This window comes from Meles meles, chromosome 2 (assembly GCF_922984935.1).
Source record: "Meles meles chromosome 2, mMelMel3.1 paternal haplotype, whole genome shotgun sequence".
NCBI classification, from domain to species: domain Eukaryota; kingdom Metazoa; phylum Chordata; class Mammalia; order Carnivora; family Mustelidae; genus Meles; species Meles meles.
The window spans coordinates 155,143,552-155,162,959 of NC_060067.1; the positions used below are offsets into that span (position 1 = coordinate 155,143,552).

Genomic DNA, 19,408 nt, shown 5'->3' on the forward strand with positions numbered 1-19,408 from the left:
TAACCTATGCAAGCACTTCCTACCAGAACACTCATAGCCTTGCCCAGGGTCTGCACCACCAGCCCCCTGAGTACCCCACCCTGTGTCGGGGAGCCTCCAGTGATTCAGGACTAGCACAAGCTGAGAAAAAATGCACTTTCACTTGTCTTGGAAAGTAGCTTGTCCAGCAGCCTTCTCCAGGGTGGCCTGAACCCCATGTCTCTCCCATTAGACCCGGAGGAGGGGCCTTTGGTGACAACTTCTTTGTTGCTGGAGAGTGGAAGCTTCCACAAAGACCATTGATTGAAATCTTGAGAGAGCATTTCTTGGGACAAATGGGCAACTGCCCTTCCAGAGCTACCTCCATGAGTCTGTCAGTCTGCTGGGGCTGTTAGAACAAAGTACCACAGACTGGGAGGTTTCAACAACAGACATTTATTGTCTCCCAGTGCTGGAGGCAGGAAGCCGAGATCAAGGTATCAGCAGGGTTGGTTTCTTCTGAGGCCTCTCTCCTTGGCTTTTAGATGGCCACCTTCTCCCTGTGCGTATCACATGACCTTTCCTGTGTGTGTACGTGTATCCTAATCTATTTTCACAAGGACACTGGTCATATTGAATTACGGCTATTCACATGACCTCATTTACCTGAATTATCTCTTTCAAAGATTCTATTTCCAAGTACGATCCAGTCTAGAGGCACAGGGGTTAGGATTTCAACATATGAATTATGGGGGACACGATGTTAATTCAGCCCATACACGAAGGTCACAGCTCTCTAGGTGAGACTGTTAGGCCAGAAATCAAGACTGTGCCATAGAAACCTCCCCCAGCCTTCCCTGAGGGACATACACCCCTCAGAGGGAAGAACAGTGAGGACTCTATGATCCTGGTATTTTCCCATGTAACATCTATAATCCTCACTGTGATCTTGCATCACAGACATTATTTTAATGATGAGGAATTGAGGCCCGAAGAGTCGAAATAACTTGGCGCAGGTCACACCTCCAGTAGATGGAGTTGGGATTTGAATCCAGGTCCGTCTGACAGTGGAGCACATGTCCTGCCATGTGACCTTCCATCTTGACCAAAGGTCTCTGTACATGGGCTACATGAGAGTCTAACAGGCATGAAACCTGGGAGAGCACCCCATGGTAAGTGGAATGAGACTGCTAGCATGCAGGAAGAGCTGAGCACCTGGAAGAACAAGGTGTGGAACACCTGGGGGTGGGGCTCCTAACTGGGTCACCTGGAGTTACAGCATGTGCCTGGGAACCTGCCCCCCAGTAGGATGGCTCCAAGGTGGTGGGTGGTGCAGGCCCAGCTGAGAAGAGGAGCCGTGTCCTTTGGCTAATGTGTCCTGGCCCATATGTGCCACCTGTGTGTGGGCGGGTGGTACGGGTGCCCTCAAACCTGACCTCTGGCCCTTTGGAGTGGCCTCATGCTCTACCTCTAACTTCCCATGTCCTTCCCTAGTCAGCTGGACATCAGCGGGGACAAGGCCCGGAGATGGAATAGCCTGTTTTTAGTCTAGGTACAGTTCCGTGTCCCTGAGACCATGGGATTACTTAGTCATTTTCAACTCAAGGATGATGACAACAAGGATGATGATGAAGATTCGAAGTCAGGATTCCCTTCACTAAACTTGAGACAGCTGCAGGGCTTGGCCTACAGTGCCCTTAGATGTGGCTGTGGAAGACTGTCAGCTCAATCAAAAAGGAACCCAAGAGATCACCTGACTTAAGCCGCACCAACACCACCACACACATGTTATTCAAGAATCCTCTCACCAGCCAAAAACCTCCTCACTCCTCAAGTCTAGACTGCTCCTTTAATAAAGCTCTTGCTTCTAGAATGTTTCTCCTGCTGCTGAATTGAAATGGGTTGCTTTGAGCCTTCTGCCTGAAGACTTCTGTTTGTCCTCCAAAGCCTCCTCCCTGAATCAGTCCAATCCACCCCTCACTCAGCCATTCTTCAGCAAACGTTGCCAGGGTACTGTGTGAGGGGATGAAGCCTTCCTTACGTGCTGAGCTCTCCTCATAGATCATCCCTTTAATGTTCACAGCAATTGCAGATGGGTGGGTACTCTGTACCCATTTCAAAATGAGGCAGCTGAAGTTCAGAGAGGTTAGGTAACTTACAAATCATCACACAGTAAAGGGCAGAACCATCACTAACCTTGAGATCTTCTGGCCCCAGAGTCTGTTCTTCCTGCCAAAGCTCTTTAGCATTAAGCATGCAAACTTCTTTTACAGACTCCTAACTATAGAAAACAAACTGATGGTTATCGGTGGGGACGTAGTTGGGGTTTGGGTAAAATAGGTGACGGGGATTAAGGAGGGCACTTGTGAAGAGCACCAAGCACTGGGTGATATATAGAAGTGTTGATTCAATATATTGCACACCCGAAACTAATATAACAATGTATGTTAACTAACTAGAATTTAAATAAAAACTTAAAAAAATAAAAACTTCCTTTTTAATGGAAAAAAAGTCAACTTCTTGAGGAATGGGGGGTGAGGAACAGTGAAGGGGGTGCCTAGGCTAAGCAGATGAGGTTGGGGGGACCACCTGTGGCAAAGAGAAGAGTTTTGGCAAAAGTCCATGACATTCCAAAATACATGGCTCTGTATTTGCCCTTTGAGTCCCAGGAGAGTGAACCATGAGGAAATAGTTACAAGGTCAACAAAGTCTTTCTAATCCTGCTGTTGGGGTAGGGTTTTTTCTGTAATGTGACTATTGGTTTATCTTAAAAACAAAAGCAAAGCACCTATTAGGCAGGAGAATAGTAGGGAGGTTCCTCAAAAAAATTAAACATAGATTGCCATGTGACCTAGCAATGCCATTTCTGGGTCTAACCCCGCCCCCCACTCAAAGAACTGAAAACAAGGACTTGAACAGATATGTGTCCCCCCATGTTCATGGCAGCATTGTTCACAATGGCCAAAAGGCAGAAGCAACCCATCCATGTGGATTTACATGTCCATCAGCATGTGAATGGATAAACAAAATGGAATGCATACATAAAATGAAATGTTACTTGGCCTGACAAAGGGAGGAAATTCTAGATAACTTTTTTTTTAAGATTTTATTTATTTGACAGACAGAGATCACAAGTAGGCAGAGAGGCAGGCAGAGAGAGAGGAGGAAGCAGGCTCCCTGCTGAGCAGAGCCTGATGCAGGGCTCGATCCCAGGACCCTGGGATCATGACCTGAGCCGAAGGAAGAGGCTTTAATCCACTGAGCCACCCAGGTGCCCCAAAATTCTAGATAACTTTTGAGGGCATTATGCTAAGTGACATAAGCCAGCTACAAAAGGCCATGTCCTGTCGGATTGTGGTTGTGTGAGGTATCTAGAGCAGTCAGATTCATGGAGGCAGAAAGGAGCCTCAGTTTCCCATCTCTAGCATGAGAGGACTAGACTAATTCAATAGCTGTCAAAATGTGTTTCTTGGTCTGAGAGACCATTTGCCTCAAATAAATTTGAGCAATATTGCCTACACTCTACCATTTTTGGCTATTCCCTGAGCCCACCAGCAAATTAAGGGCTCCATTTAATTTCTCTTGGTCCAACATATCTTCAAGGTCTCTGGCTGCATCATTTCTGTGTGATACAGATTGCAGAACATCCTTTGGAAAACCATGGCAGAGAGGATTGGGGCCTCCTTCCAGTGTCCACCTCCAAGGGTCTAGAGAGAGAGCCCGTGGCTGGTTGGAAATGGGTGGTTGGGTAGGACTGGGCTTTCAATTCTGACTTCCCCACCCCACCAGCTATGTGACCTTAAGCAAATCTCTTTACTCCTTGAGCCTCAGTTTCTCTTGTGGGTAAAGTGTCTACACTTGCCTCACAGAGCTGGGAGGGATTGGGTGGAGCCTGAGATGACCCAGGGCACACGGGGCCCAGTGGGAACTCCCCAAACAAGAGTCCTTTGCTGGCTCAAGGAAAGCATACCCTGTCTTCTGAGCTGTCACTGTCATTGGCACCTTGGTATAAATGAGTTTGGCAGAACCTTACCATGAGCAGAGAGATAGGCAGGGGACAGCATTCAAGGATGCAGGATGGGGGTGGAGATGTGGGTCCTGGGCTTTTGTCTGCTTCCCACTGTCCCATGCCAGCCCTGTAGGTGCTCCAAAAGATAAGCCAGCCAGGCTGCAGCCTGACTTGGCTCCTCCCCTTTGAGCCAAGGCAGGGGCAAACAAACTGGTTTGTCAGGGGGCACTGATGGCACCTGGATCCTCCCCCTCACTCCCACCCAAAAGGAGCAGCATCTCTTCACTGTTCCCAACCCTTCTGGGACGTGGCACATCTCCCTTGCTTTCACCCAGCCTGAAACTCCACATATGAGGGGCACTGGGAGGAGGGCACCCACAGTGACTGGTCCAAGCCCAGTGGCTTTTTGCCCTGATTCTGGAGCATCTGGTGTTTTCACCCCACCCCCGCTCTTTCCCAGCTTATTGCTCTCCTCCACTCCTGTGCCTGCATCCCCATGCAGGTGCTGGCCTCCAGGGGTTTGGGGACCATCTTCAGGAAGTTCCCAGCAGCCAATGCAAATGAAGGCCACTCCCTGTTATTGAAGAGCAACTTGCACGTACAGATCTGTCCCCCGGCAGCTAGAGGCTTCTCTCTGAGACTTAATCCTTGGCTTTCTGAGTCATCGGAACCTCTTCAACCTGCAGCAAATGGAGAATGGTCTGAGGGCCAAGAAAATGTGTCTCCTGAGCCAGCTTGGGATGATCTTTGCTGAAAACCAGAGCTGGTCAAAAGAGTCTTGGGGCTGGAAGTTAAAATCCAGCCCAGGCACTCCTTCTCCTGTGACCATGGAGGAGGTCCATACTTGGGTTTTATGACCTTTAGGCTAAGGCCATAGTTATGCCCATAAGAGGGCATCTGCCAGGATAATAGGTAGCTGGGAGCACTTGCCTGCATTTGCTGAGGTCACTCAACATGACTGGACCTTCAGACCTCTTGGGTTTTTTTAAAGAATTTATTTATTTATTTGAGAGGGAGAGAGGTAGGGAGAGAGCATGAACGAGCACAAGCAGAGGGAGCTGCAGAGGGAGAGGGAGAAGCAGGCTCCCCACTAGGCAGGGAGTCCGACAGAGGCAGGGCTTGATCCGAGGACCCTGGGATCATAACCTGAGTTGAAGGGAGAGTCTTAACCTACTGAGCCACCCAGGTACCCTGGCCCTCAGACTTTTTTTTTTTTTTAAGATTTTATTTATTTATTTGACAGACAGATCACAAGTAGGCAGAGAGGCAGGCAGAGAGAGAGGGAGAAGCAGGCTCCCCACTGAGCAGAGAGCCGGATGCGGGGCTCGATTCCAGGATCCTGGGACCATGACCTGAGCCAAAGGCAGAGGCTTTAACCCACTGAACCACCCAGGCGCCCCACCCTCAGACTTCTTGATTCAAACCTGGGCTCTGTGCTGGGAGCTGAATAAAAAGACCAGGGGCCGGCCTTGACAAAACAGGCCATTGTGGCCACCCACACGTCTGGAAGATGCAAGTGACCACATACTCCAGGCCAGGCTGGAGGAGAGAAAGGGCACTTGCCAGGATGTTCATTTGGCTCCGTGGAGCTCAGAGAAGATGCAATGACTCACCTCGTGAATTTCAGTCGCCATTACACCAACCTGGAGTCCAGCTTTGATGATCAGAAACCAATGACTTCACCCTGGTCCCCCAACCTCTGAGATTCCTTTACTGATCATACCTGCCATCCTCTGCACATCACCACCATGCTTCTGAAATGCCCAGCTGACCTCTCCCTTCCCGGCTTCAGTCCTCTGAGTGGCTCTGCAGCTCTAGCCACAGTTCATTTCCTTTCAGAAATGTGATGGTTCTTTCTTTGCACACACTCCCCAGGGCGGGGGAAAGTGCATGTGAAATTCTGGATGCAATTTTAGAAGTGCTAGTCAGCCTCGTGGCCCATCCTTGGGGTCCACAAATTCTGGTTGAGGAGCCCAGCTTCTGTTTCGAAGTCCAGCTCTTTCATGTGACATACACAAGCTTGCCCCTTGCAAACTGAAGACACAAAGCCCTTCTGTTCCCCCAGGCAAGTCTCCCAGACTCCAGCTTTTCCTCCCAGAAACTCTGAGCCATGTGGATCATGCACATGCCCATGCTGTACCCTACTTCCTTCCAGCCTTTATCCCTGTCGTCTCTTCTCCAGGAGTGCCCTTCCCCACCATCTCCTACCTACTTCCCCATTCTTCCACTCTGGACTCCCAGTGTCCTTTCTGTAGGAAGCCCTCCGTGACTTCTGGCCCCCCAGTATCCTGCATCAGGATGCCTTCCTCATGCAAGCACCCACCTCATCTCCTCAGGTTTCCCCTTCCTCCTTGCCACACTGCAGGGCCTGGTTTTGCCTCCACCGGGGTACTTGCTTGAATGTTTCTTTTGGAGGAGTCTTCAGCTCTTGTTATGTCATTATGTAATGTACATGAGTACTATTTTAAAAAAAAATGGATGTGTCACTTGGGTGGTTCAGTGGGTTAAAGCCTCTGCCTTTGGCTTGGGTCATGATCCCAGGGTCCTGAGATCGAGCCCCACATCAGGTTCTCTCTGCTCAGCAGGGAGCCTACTTCCTCCTCTCTCTCTCTGCCTGCCTCTCTGCCTACTTGTGATCTCTGTCAAATAAATTTTTTTAAAAAATGGAGACTTGTATATTCTGTGTCATATTCCATGCCCTCTCCAAAACCAAAGGAAAAAAAAAAAAGAATAGAATGAAAGGCCCACCCAATCCGAGCAGCACAAAGCTTATATCTATGCAGGAAGGGACTTAGTGGCCATGTGACAGGTGAGGGGACTGAGGTCCTGAAGACTAGTGCCGTGTGTAAATGTCATTCAGCAGAATGGGGCATCTGGGGGCTTTGGTTTTATCCTTTACCAGTTGAGAATTTCATGACTCCCTGCGTGTTAATGTCTGAGTTTTGGGGGCTCAGTCTGGCTCATAACTGAGGGACAGCCATTCCCAAGCTAGCCCCACTCTTGGGTCAGCACTTCATTTTTTGAGAAGTGTGTGTGTGTGTGGCTGGGGTTTGTAGGGGGGGTGTCTGTATTTTTGGAAAGCACCAAGTAATTATGGAACACAGGGCTCCAACTGGCCCCACGGCCCCCTCCCCACTGCGGACCTGGGACACAAGTTCAGAAATGAAAGTGTTCCCAGGATCATCTGCCTGGACAGATAGTTCCCAGCACAAGAGATGGACCAAGGAACACATGGGCCACTGTTCCAGGGCCTGCTGGGGTTCTGTGACACAGGTGAGAGGCTCTGAGAATCAAAACAGAAAATGGAGAAAAAGGGCCTTGCTCATTGCAGCACACTAAAGCATTACCCATTTCCCTAGAAGCTGTTTTATTTTCTGAATATTTTCTGTGGGAAATACCCCTAGCCTTATTGAGGTATAATTGACAAAAATATTTACAAATATTTAAATGATTACCACAATCAGGCTAATTAGTTATTTCACACAGTTACCACTTTTATTTGTAGTGAGAATATTTAATATCTACTCTCTTGGCTAATTTCAAATATGCAAATAGTATTGCTAGCTCTTGGCACTATCCCGTATGGAAGATCTCCAGAACTTATTCATCCTGCATAACTAGAACTTTATGCCTTGACCAACATCTCCCCATTTTCCCCTCCCCCAGCCCTTGGCAACCATCATTCTACTCTCTGCTTCTCTGAGTTTCACTTTTTTAGATTTCACATGTAAGTGGGATGATGCAGCATTTGTCTTTCTGCATCTTGCTTATTTCAATTAGCATAATGTCCTCCAGGTCCCTCAGTGTTGCTGGGAATGACAGGATTTCCTTCTTTTTTAAGATTGAGTAATATTCTATGTATATAGATAGATATTCTTTATATATATTCTACATAGAGATATATATATTATAGACACAGAATTCTCTCTATATTTTCTATCTCTCTATATATCTCACAATGTCTTTAACAATTCATCCATCAACAGACACTTAGGTGTCTTGGCTAGTGTGAATAATGCTGCCATGAACAAGGGAGTACAGGTAGCTCTTCAAGTTCCTGATTTCATTTCCTTGGGTATATATTCCGAAGTGGAGTTGCTGGATCATACCGAGGACGCATTTTACACATTTTTCCTTAATGATCCACCCCTTTCAAATTTTAGCATCATAAATATTCTGATTACATATTGTAGGTACATCTGCTTTATATATATATAAATTATATATATATAAAATAATTTATATATATATAAATTATTCTTTGTATTTAATTTAGAGTTAAACTAATGAGTCACTAAACATTATATATATCAAAAACTAACGGGGTGTGCTAAACCTTGGCTAATTGAATTTTAATTAAAAATTTTTAAAAAATTTTTAAAGATGACTCAAATTTTTAAATTAAATTCAAAATTTAAAAGGTATCGATGGGTGGGAGCACCTGGGTGGGTCAGTTTGTTAAGTGTCTGACTCTTGATTTTGGCTCAAGTCATGATCTCATGGTTGGGTTTGAGCCCCATTTCGGGCTCCATATTCAGCGGAGAATCTGCTTGGGGATTTTCTCTTTCCCTTGCCTTCTGCTCCTTCCTATCTCCCCACTCACGCTTGTTCTCTTTCTCTTTCTCTCTCTAATAAATAAATAAATAAATCTTTTAAAAAATTTATAACCAATAAAACTTAGAACACTGAATCAAACTAATGAAGTACTTTATGGTGACTAACATAACAATAAAAAATTTTTAAATAAAAAATAAAAAGCTGTCAACATCTAACTTGACATTACAACTGTACCTTCTAAGTAATTTTAATGTAATTTATTTATTTATGTAAATTGTGATTATCAAATTACACGTTCAAAGAAGCAATTTATATATATACATAATAACAATGCTTCAAATCTTAAAATGTCATGCAAAAGTGCCATTTCTTTGACAAAAAATTTTCAAAATTAATTGTTTTAGTTATTTTCAGTAAACTTAAAACTTTTGGGGGGTATTTTATTTTATTTTTTATTATGTTATGTTCATCACCATACAGTACATCATTCTTTTTTAATTTGATTTTATTTTTTCAGTGTTCCAAGATTCATTGTTTATGCATCGCACCCAGTGCTCCATGCAATACATGCCCTCCTTAATACCCACCACCGGGTTCACCTGTCCACATACCCTCCTCTCCTCTAATTTCCTCAGTTTGTTTCTCAGAGTCCACAGTCTCTGGCTTCGTCTCCCCCTCCAATTTCCCCCAATTCACTTTTTCTTTCCTTCTCCTAACATCCGTCGAGTTATTCCTTATACTCCACAAGTAAGTGAAACCATATGATAATTGATTCTCTCTGCTTGACTTATTTCACCCAGTATAATCTCGTCCAGTCCCATCCATGTTGATACAAAAGTTGGGTATTCATCATTTCTGATGGAGGCGTAATAGTCCATTGCATATATGGGCCATAGCTTCTTTATCCATTTGTCTATTGAAGGACATCTTGGCTCTTTCCACAGTTTGGTGACTGTGGCCATTGTTGCTATGTACACATATGTGTACATATGGGTACATATGGCTCTTCTTTTCACTACATCTATATCTTTGGGGTAAATACCTAGTAGCGCAATTGCAGGGTCATAGGTTAGCTCTATATTTAATTTTTTGAGGAATCTCCACACTGTTTCCAAAGTGGCTGCACCAACTTACATTCACACCAACAGTGTAAAAGGGTTCCCCTTTCTTCACAAACTCTCCAACACTTCATTAGATTTTGACGTAGTGTTCCAAGACTCATTGTTTATGCATAACACCCAGTGCTCCATACAATACGTTTCCTCCTTAACATCACTGGGCCAACACATCCCCCCACCTCTTTTCCCTCTAAAACCCTCAGTTTGTTTTTCAGAGTCTACAGTCTCTCATGGTTCATCTTCCCCTCCAATCTCCCCCCTTCATTTTTCCCTTCCTTCTCCTAATGCTCTCCATGCTATTCCTTGTGTTCCACAAGTAAGTGAAACCATATGACAATTGACTTTCTCTGCTTGACTTATTTCATTCAGTATTATCTCCTCCAAGTCCCATCCAAATAGATGCAAAAGCTGGGTATTCATCCTTTCTGAGGGCTGCATAATATTCCACTGTATATATGGACCACATCTTCTTGATCCATTCGTCTGTTGAAGGGCATCTCAGCTCTTTCACTTTTGCCTCATACAGTAAATAACTAGTTTATAGGGAAAATGGGGTGGGGGTGTGGTGGCCCAGGAGGAGTCTGTGGGAAGCTGGCATCCTGGGAGTGAGGAGTATGTCCACAGCCAGGAAGGGCATCCTAGGTCAAGGTCTGGCACAAGGGTATACAGGGTATGGTGGAAAAATAGGGAAAAGCCAGTGTGCCAGGCAGGAGCCAAGGGAGAGGGGGAAGGAGGAGGACCATGATCTGACCATGTTGTGGAAGGGGCATTGTTTTAACAATACCACTATTAAGGACTGAAGACCAAATTCCTCCCATAAGGGCTTAGGAGGCCCAGAACCTCCAGGTCACTGCCCATCTCCCAACCTCATCTAGAATCCAACCTCATCTTTACCAGCTGTCTTCTAGCCTGCCAACTCCTCATCCCCAGGCTTTTAGTTCCTCAAATAGGCCATGCTTTCTTCAACCACAGGCCCTTTTTACCTCAATGTTACCCCTGCTTGCTTCACTCTTTCCTACCTCTCTTTGCCAAGTAACTCCTCTGACACTGCTCATCTCATCTCTTTCATCACCTCCTCAGAGAATTGCTCCCCGCCTTTCCTGACAAAGTCACTTCTTCCTATTCTGTGCGCACCCAGCCTGTGTAGCTCTGAGCAGGGTTATATGCTGTGTTTCCTCCCTAGCCCTTCAGTGCCTCTCTGGAAGCCAGATGAGCTCTTGACACATGGAAGGCCCCTAATACTTGCTGGATGGTTAAATGAACAGTTCTATCACTACACTTAGTATCAGAATTTGTCCATTTACTTGCTAGATACTCATCGGCTCCTACTGTGCGCAAAGCCCTGTTCTAGGGGCTAAGCATTTGTGTAATTGTCACCTTTTCTACAAACTGGAAGCTCTGAGGACAGAGGTCATGTCAGAGGTAAATGTCTCACCTATACCATATTCTATTGGTGGCCCTGCCACCCTCCAACTGTCCCAGAGTGAGCACGTGGGCATTGTGCAGGTTGCTACCACACTCCACATCTGACCAACAGTCCTGCCACTCAAATCTTCTCCTGCCCATACCTGCTAACCTGGCATTCTCAGGCCACAGTAACTCTCATCTGGACTGGGCCACACCATGCACCAGCACCACAGGACCATCAATGCGATCTAATTCAAGGCAACCACAGCCATGTGTACAACCTGCCTACAACACCGTGCCGACCCTGCACTGCCTACAGTGCAAATCCCTGGATTCTGAATGTAGCCTCCAAGGCCCTCCCATCTGTTTCCCACCTACTTCTCCACTCAATGCTTGCCATATGTTGTCTCCATCTCTAAGTGCCAACAACAACAAACCCAGTCTTATTCTCCACCCATGCCATACAGCTTCTTGCCTCAATGGTCTCACTCAGTTGTACCCATGAAGTGCTTCTCTCACTATCTTTACTGGCTCAGTCTCACTAAGTCTCTGAGGTGTACTTCATGCATTATCTTCTCGGGGGGAATCCCTGTCCTCAGCTGAACATTCCTCTTCACCTGATTCTGTTTCTCTTTATACATGTAATATTTACTTATGTGTCTCTACTATGAGCACTTTGAACGCAAGGGATGTGTCTTATTTGTCATAGTACTGCCATACCTAGCATAGTGCTTAGTATTAATAAGCACTCAGTAACAGTTGACAAATTAATCTTGGATGGATGGGTAAGTGGGTAGGCGGATGAGTGGATGGATGGATGGATGGATGGATGGACAAGTGGATGGATGAATGGATGATGGATGGATGGACGGTGGATAGATGGACGGACAAATTGATGGATGGATGGGTGGGTGGATGAATAGATGGAGAGATAGAAGGAAGGAAATATAGATGTGGCTAAAAGAGACTTTTCCCAGAGGGCAGAAACAAACTCTTCTTTTCCTACAGCATTTATTAATTACTACCATGTAGCAGGCTTTGTGCAAGCACTTGGACATATCATCCCATTTGATTCTCATAACAATCCTATCAACTAAATATAATTATCCCATTTTATATCTGTGGGAATGAAGGCCCAAGTGTTATAGCTAGAAAGTGACAGAGCTGTCTCAGGCCTCCAAACCTTCCCTCTACACCACTCTGAAACAGAAGCACTCTCTTGGACCTCTGAACCTGCTTATTTGCCTTGAAAAGAAGGGGAAAACACAGCCCAACAACCTTCAATTCTGCACAGTGAGAAGTCCCTCTTCATACCTTCTGCAAGAGACTGAAGTCTACATCCAAGTAATACTTCCCAGCACATTCTAATGAGGCTCAAAGTGGAGTAGTGCTTCATCTACTACTATTTTTCTTTTTTTCTTTTTTTAAAATATTTTATTTATTTATTTGACAGAGAGAGAGAGGTCACAAGTAGGCAGAGAGGCAGGCAGAGAGAGAGGGAGAAACAGGCTCCCCACTGAGCAGAGAGCCTAATGCGGGGCTCAATCCCAGGACCCTGAGATCATGACCTGAGCCGAAGGCAGAGGCTTAAACCACTGAGCCACCCAGGCGCCCCTCTACTACTATTTTTCTAAAACAGTGATGCCTTACTATCTCAGTATTCTGGGTAGATTTAAGGTAAATATTCTCATACAGAGCCAAGAGTGAGGAGCCAAGATGAACATATGGTGGGGGTGGGGTGTGGAGGACTTTACAAAAACCATGTAGACAAGACTGAGACTGCCCCTCCTAAAAGAATATGGAGACCTCTGGCTGGAAAGGTGAGAGACTCTTCCAGGGCCCCCTGGGGGACTCACACAGGAAAGACAAGGAAAGGGAGCTACACACATGTTGGACCTCCACTCCAGGAATAAAGCCAGGTTCCCTGCATCCAACGCTTGATCTCTATCTTCAGTGGATGAAACTGTGGGAGACCCAAAAGCATGTGACCTGTTGGTCATCTAGCCCAAGCTCCCATAGACATATGTCCATATGTCATACATAGACACTGAATCAAGAGAACACTTGACTGAGTTTACAGTGCACTTCAGGGAAGGCATTTGTGTGAGGACCCAGATATGCTTACACCAGGGCATGCTCTTTCTCTCTCCCTTGTCTTGCCTCTTTCTCTGCCTGATGTCTGTTCGCCAGGGCATACATATCATTTAGCAATGACCATTTACTGAACCACCCTCTGTGTTAAGATCCAATCATCTGCTGCAAAGAGTCCTACCTCCTTAACCATAACACTACCCCAAGCTTTTGATGGATTTGTGAGCAAAAGGAATGAATGGGAGGAGATGGGAGAAGAGGTTTGCTCAGGAAAAGCATTGCCCATGGTGTAACTCCAGAGCAGAATTTTGCATGGTAGAAACAATATTTGCCTAACTCTGTGACACACATCTACAGCATAATGATTGCCTGGACATCTGTCTCTCATCATCTCATGCTCCATTCTTACCAGAATCCCTTTTTTACACCCTCATCTCCTTTCTGAGGGGTTTGAAGTAGAAACAATATAAATCACAGCTGAAGTAAACCTTTAAAATGAGAGTTAAAAGTCAAAATATAGGTAAAGAGTGAGATAACCATATAAAAATGAGATAAATGTAGGTTACTACATAAAATAGGCACTGAGCTTCCTAGAAGCCAAGACAAAAGGGAAAATGTGATACACTCCATAGTTTTTAAGAGCTAATAAATGGTAATATAGAATAGCTGGTAGGATGTGGGCTCTGCTTTCATAGGGTCTGGGTTCAGAACCTATACTGATCAGCTATCAATGCAGCTCTACGTCTGTTCACGCTTAATGTTAATGTCTAGCCCCTCTGTGCTTGCAGGTTGCTCCATCACTGAGGCTGTGACAATTCTGGGGAACAAGCTCAGAGATTACCAGGGGCAGTTCAACACCACCCACCTGCTGGCCCTCTGTGACTACTTCCACAACACTTTCATCCGCCACTACAAACTCTACCAGTATGTCCTGGGCCAGGACCAGGAAGTTAACCTGACCATCACACACCTGGAAGTGTGTGCACCGCCCCATCCCCTCCCTCTGGCTGAGGGCATGGACAGGGACATCTGGCAGCTTGAGCAGCAGATGGCAGAACTCAATATGGCTGAGGTGCAGAAACGCACAAATATGTTGCTCCTAAAGGAGGCATTGCACCTGGAGCAAGAGCACAAGCTACAGAGAACGTTCTCGGAGGTGCCTGAGCAGCCCAGTCGGGTTCTGAAGAGAGAGGTAAGCCTGTGCCTGTGAGGTGGAAAGATGTTCACCTGCCACATACAAATGCCCATTCCTACCAAGAAAGCATGGCAGCTGGAGTCAGACTCTCAGAGAGGACCCCATTGTCTGCACACATGGGATGGGGCAGAAGGGGACAGACAGTCACTGAACATGGGCCACAGGTTTTGTGTGCATGTTTCATGAAACATCTCTGTGAGATCTAATTTATGTACCCATTTTTAGAAATGAAAGGAGTGGAGCTCAGGGAATTTAATTGACTCACCCAGGGTCACCAAGCTAGCAAGAGGTAGAGTTTACATTTGGGCTGAGGCTTGGCTGACCCCAAAGTCTAAGTTCTTTCCACTGCAACATTCATCAGTGACAGATCCACTAAAGAAGACCCTAGGCTCTGAATCACCACAGATTCTCTCAGTGCCCTTCATCCTTTGAGGCCTCGTAGTGGGGGAAGATGATACAGGAAGGGCCACTGGGGTAGCCCGAGTGGGTGATATGCTGAGATAGACAAAGGAGTGGGGCTAGGGGGTCAGAGAACCTAGAAGAGTCTGGCATGGATCTAAGAAATTGAGCTCCTTCATTGACCACTCTTAAGTCCACTGAGGCTCCAGGAGCCAGAGGCTCAATGACCAGCCCTTTACTAATGGTAACTAGCATGGCCCCAGGGCCACCAACTTCTTAAGGGCCTGGAAGCGTCCAAATTCATTTTTTAATCTAGACATAGGCACTTATATCAACACTGTCACATCATCTGTAAACACATAGACAATTGTCCTTGTATGTGTATACACAATTGTGTACATGTGTTGAGGAGATTGGGGCTGAGGTGGAGGTAGAGAGTCCCAGAGCCTATATATTTCAAAAGGTCTCTAAATCATCAGTCAAAGAGTGAATGGCCCTAGGAAATATTCCCTTAAATATATATATAAAATATGGGGAAAATCTTTAAAGAGAAATTAGCACAATAGAATAAATGATACTCTTCTAAGGTTAAGTCAAGTCTTCCAGAGAAATAACACATCAGGCTACCATGCAATCTTAGTGCATTAAGATGTCCAGCAAACAAGAACACAGCAAAACCTAAGCAACAGCTTGTCTCCACCCACTGTGGGGGACCTTACTCTAGAATATGTGGACCAGCCCAGAGATGTGAGGGTCTGCCTTCCCTCCTACTCTTGCTTCTCCACACAGCTGTCCTTCTCTGCCCCTCCCAGCTTCCCTTGCCAGCCCTCATTACTTTGTTGTTGGTCCCTGCCTGGTGGAGCTCAGGGACTAGAGTCCCTTCCACTGTGTGCCTTCAGTCTTGTGCCTGAGCTGGAGATAATGAACACCATGGGATAAACATGATACATCCTCTTGGAGCATGATCCTTCCCAAGGACTTAGGGGAAGAATATTATTTTTATATAAAAACAATCAAGGAGATAGTACAGGGAAAATGTCAGATTTTGCATGAATTTTTAAGTTAAAATATGAGATCTCAAAGTGATATCTTTTAGGCAATCAGATACTCCAAGTATTTCCCCTCCAGACAAGCACAAATTCTCCTCTACAGTTTGGTTGTTCGAACGGGGAATTTGGAGAAACACAGTTACATGGTCCATGTCTCCAGGATTCCATGATGCCATAGTCCTTATTGAGATGACAGATAGTGTCTCCTGTTTAACATGGCAGATGGTGGCTGAGTTTCTATTCTTCCCATGACTGGTTGGTTGAGGGACAGGCCCACTCTCTGAGCAACTTGCCCTGTCCCTTCTGATGAAGCCTGCTACTAAAACTTCAAGATGTAAAAATAAGATGAGGGCAGGAGGGTAGGCAAGGGGGATAATATCCAAATGAAACACGCATTGATCAGAAGATATGGGAATATGGGACTGGCATATAGACCCAGAACAATATTAGTAATAAATGACCCACTCAAATAGGGTTATTGCTACAGTAGTCCTGAAGCGAGAAGGGAAGAAAGTCCAAAAGGAGAGCTATGGGAGAGGGCTATGGGATAGGAGATGTCACTATAAGGAGAAGATCAGAGCCATGGCCAACCCGCAGCAGATTGGGAGGGAGGCGAGAGACTTCATTCTCTTTCCAGCTTCAGATCTCCTGCCAGTGCCTCCCATTGGCTGAATTCACCCTAAAGCCAGAGGGGTAAGGTAGTCAGTTGAGACAGCCTTTATAAGTTAGACTCTCAGAGCACAGAGTAGGGTGGAGAATGGTGGTCAAGAGAGCTGGTGGGGGAAATGGAAAGTTCTAGAATACAGAAAAAGGAGCCGATGTGTTCAGCATTGGATCCTGTGGAGGGACTGTATCTGTAGACAGCCTCAGCCTTTCCTACAGCCCCCTGATCACCAGCCATGTTCCGTTTCTTCCAGGAGTTAGAAAATCTCATCAGTGAGGCCATTCACATCCAGATCGAATGCCTGAAGGAGTTGCTGCAGTATGAGATACAAATAACTTTTGACATTTTGGATCTGAAACTTCAGAAGAAGACTTTGAACCTCAATGCTCCTATTCCTTCCCCACTTGCAATCACTGGCCAGCAAGGGCAAGATGAATCTCTTAAGTTCAACAAAGCAGAGGAAAGAAAGCAAAAGCAAAGAAGAAGTAGAAAGCCCTTGGTGTCCATTGACTGAAGACACTGACTGAGGAAAAGCCATTGACAATTTTGGAAGTATTATGTGATGTGCTCAGCACCCAGTAGATCAGAGGTTTCTAGTGATTAAAAGAAATAAAACAACAGTCCTCAGATTTCCTCTTCTGTCTTCCTCTATCTTATACCCCATGAGAATCCAACCCAAATGGGTTTTTCCTGCATGGTGGAAGAAAGCTGTCTTTCTCTGCTGAGCACAGAATTTGTGTTGCATGGGCAGGCAAACATCACTTGTTAACTAAGTCTGAGTTTAGACACTAAAGATAGAACCACCACCAGTAGGTTTAAGTGGATAAGAGGGTGACACCAGACACCAGGAAGGACTTCCAGCTAAAACAGTGGTTCTCTGGCTAGAGTGGGAACAGGACCTAGGATTCTGTTTCCATTCTGCAGTTTGTACAACAGGACTGACAGCTCACAGCCTGTTATTCACATGCCAGTCTTTCTGCTAGAAGACCTAGAGCTGCCTAGAACCTATGCAAAACTCTTCCTTTGGTGAGAACCTACATCGCTTAGACTGAGGCAGGGCACTCGGTACTGCCTGAAGCCAGAGACCTGCCTTTGAACCTAGCTCTGCTTCTGGTCTGCTGTGTGACCTTGCCCACATCCCTTCTATCTCTAGTGCCCACCTCTCCCTCTCTGTTAGGTGGGAGTCTTGCCCGCTGGCGTCAGGTCTTTCTGCCACTCTAACCTGGAGATGATGAAGCAAGGTTGGATATTCCCATTTTTCAAGGGATTCAAGGGTCAAGGGGATCAAGTACCCACCTCAAGGTCACACAAGAGGGAGTGAGAGAATTGGGACTAGAGTTCAGGTGTCTGGACTCTTATTTCTGCACTCTTTCCCCTACGGCATCATGTCTCATGGTGATAGGGATACAAATCCTGTAGTAGTTGGCTTATCACAGCCATGTAACTGACAAGAGACTGTGGCCTCCAGGATCAGGGCAGAAAAGACATTGCCACTCACTGTCCCTTCCCACACCAGCAACCTGCTCTGCACACCTCTGCCATCTGCCCCATGTCCTTGTTGATTACAGATGGGCCTCTGTGTACTGTACCAATCTCATACCCATCATCTCTCCATCGCCACTGCCGCACTTGAGGTCTTGTAACCAAAGTGTGCCTGGCTCTGTGTGTTTCCAGGCAAACGCATCCTGCTTTTGGAGGCCAAGCTGGATTCAGGTAGAGAGAGGGATCCCCAAGGGGGCATATCATCAACCCAGAGACTTCTCTTTTTTTTAATATTTTATTTATTTATTTGACAGATAGAGATCACAGGTAGGCAGAGAGCCAGACAGAGAGAGAGAGGAGGAAGTAGGTTCCCTGCTGAGCAGAGAGCCCGATGCGGGGCTCGATCCCAGGACCCTGGGGTCATGACCTGAGCTGAAGGCAGAGGCTTTAACCCACTGAGCCACCCAGGCGCCCCTACCCAGAGACTTCTAACAGAAGTCCAGGAGACAGGAGGCCCTCAGCTGGGAAGGGGCCTCACCAGGAGCACTCCCCCATTCTCCCACCTACCTCAATGCCACAGGGAGTGCGCTTTGTATCTCAGAAGTTCTGTAAGCTTTCCCATACCTCTTTGGACAGAGAAAGGAAGTTCCAGGTTTTCCTAAATTATTCATCCCTTCATTCACTCATCCATTAACATAGTCATATTTCACATTTTTTTTAATATCCACATCTTCTGTGTGGCTGAAAACACAGTGACCCAGAGAGAAGCATGTGAGCTGCCATCCTATCCTGCCCAGACCTGACCAGGCCCGCAAAACATTCTGGTAGCCTATGTGGATGAGACGTGTGTGTGTGTGCGCCTATGCGCACACACGTGCACATGTGGGTGTACTTATGCTTGTAAGTATGTGTGCGTGCATGTGCGTGAGTATGTGTAGGTGTTTGGGGGGGAGGTGGAAGGGGCAAGTGGGCAGTACTCCAGCCCAGACCATAAGCTGGAGACTCCTGATGCTGGAGCAGCAGAGAATCAGGCACCCTGGCCAGCCTGGCAAGAAACTGGGATGAAAGCTCTGTTCTCATGTCCAGGAGACACTGAAAGTAGTGGTTGTCAATCAAGTATAAAAGGATTTGTAGCTCCTTCTTGCCTTGCTTTTCCCCACATGGCTGGTGGCTCAACAATCTCATCCATACCCAGGGTCCCAGCCTTGTCCTGTCCCAGTGTCCAGTGCCCAGATAGACCCACAGAACCCCTGAGGCTTTGAAACCTTTCAGTCTCAGGCCACTTGGACCCTGGGGTATGGACAGTGGTCTGTTGGTGTTGTCCTCCCCACTGGACCTGGACCTTTCCCAGGAATTCTCCTGCTAAGGGACCCCCAATCACCACCCCCGGTGGACATACAGCCTGACCAGTATCCTCCTATTACTCCTCCAGCAAGGGGGTGGGTTCTCCCTGTAGTGGCTGTGAGGGAGAAGAAAGTG

The 19,408-nt window shown here is 46.3% G+C and overlaps 1 protein-coding gene across 1 annotated transcript in view; it reads left to right on the forward strand.

Annotated features, from left to right (window-relative positions):
* C2H8orf74 (chromosome 2 C8orf74 homolog) overlaps window positions 1–16,936 on the forward strand; it is a 29,654-nt gene extending 12,718 nt beyond the window's left edge. The window contains 3 exon segments of the mRNA XM_045988014.1: window positions 13,929–14,332; window positions 16,701–16,902; window positions 16,905–16,936. Coding sequence (XP_045843970.1) covers window positions 13,929–14,332; window positions 16,701–16,902; window positions 16,905–16,936 — 638 coding nt within the window.
* Window positions 16,937–19,408: the final 2,472 nt, after the last annotated feature.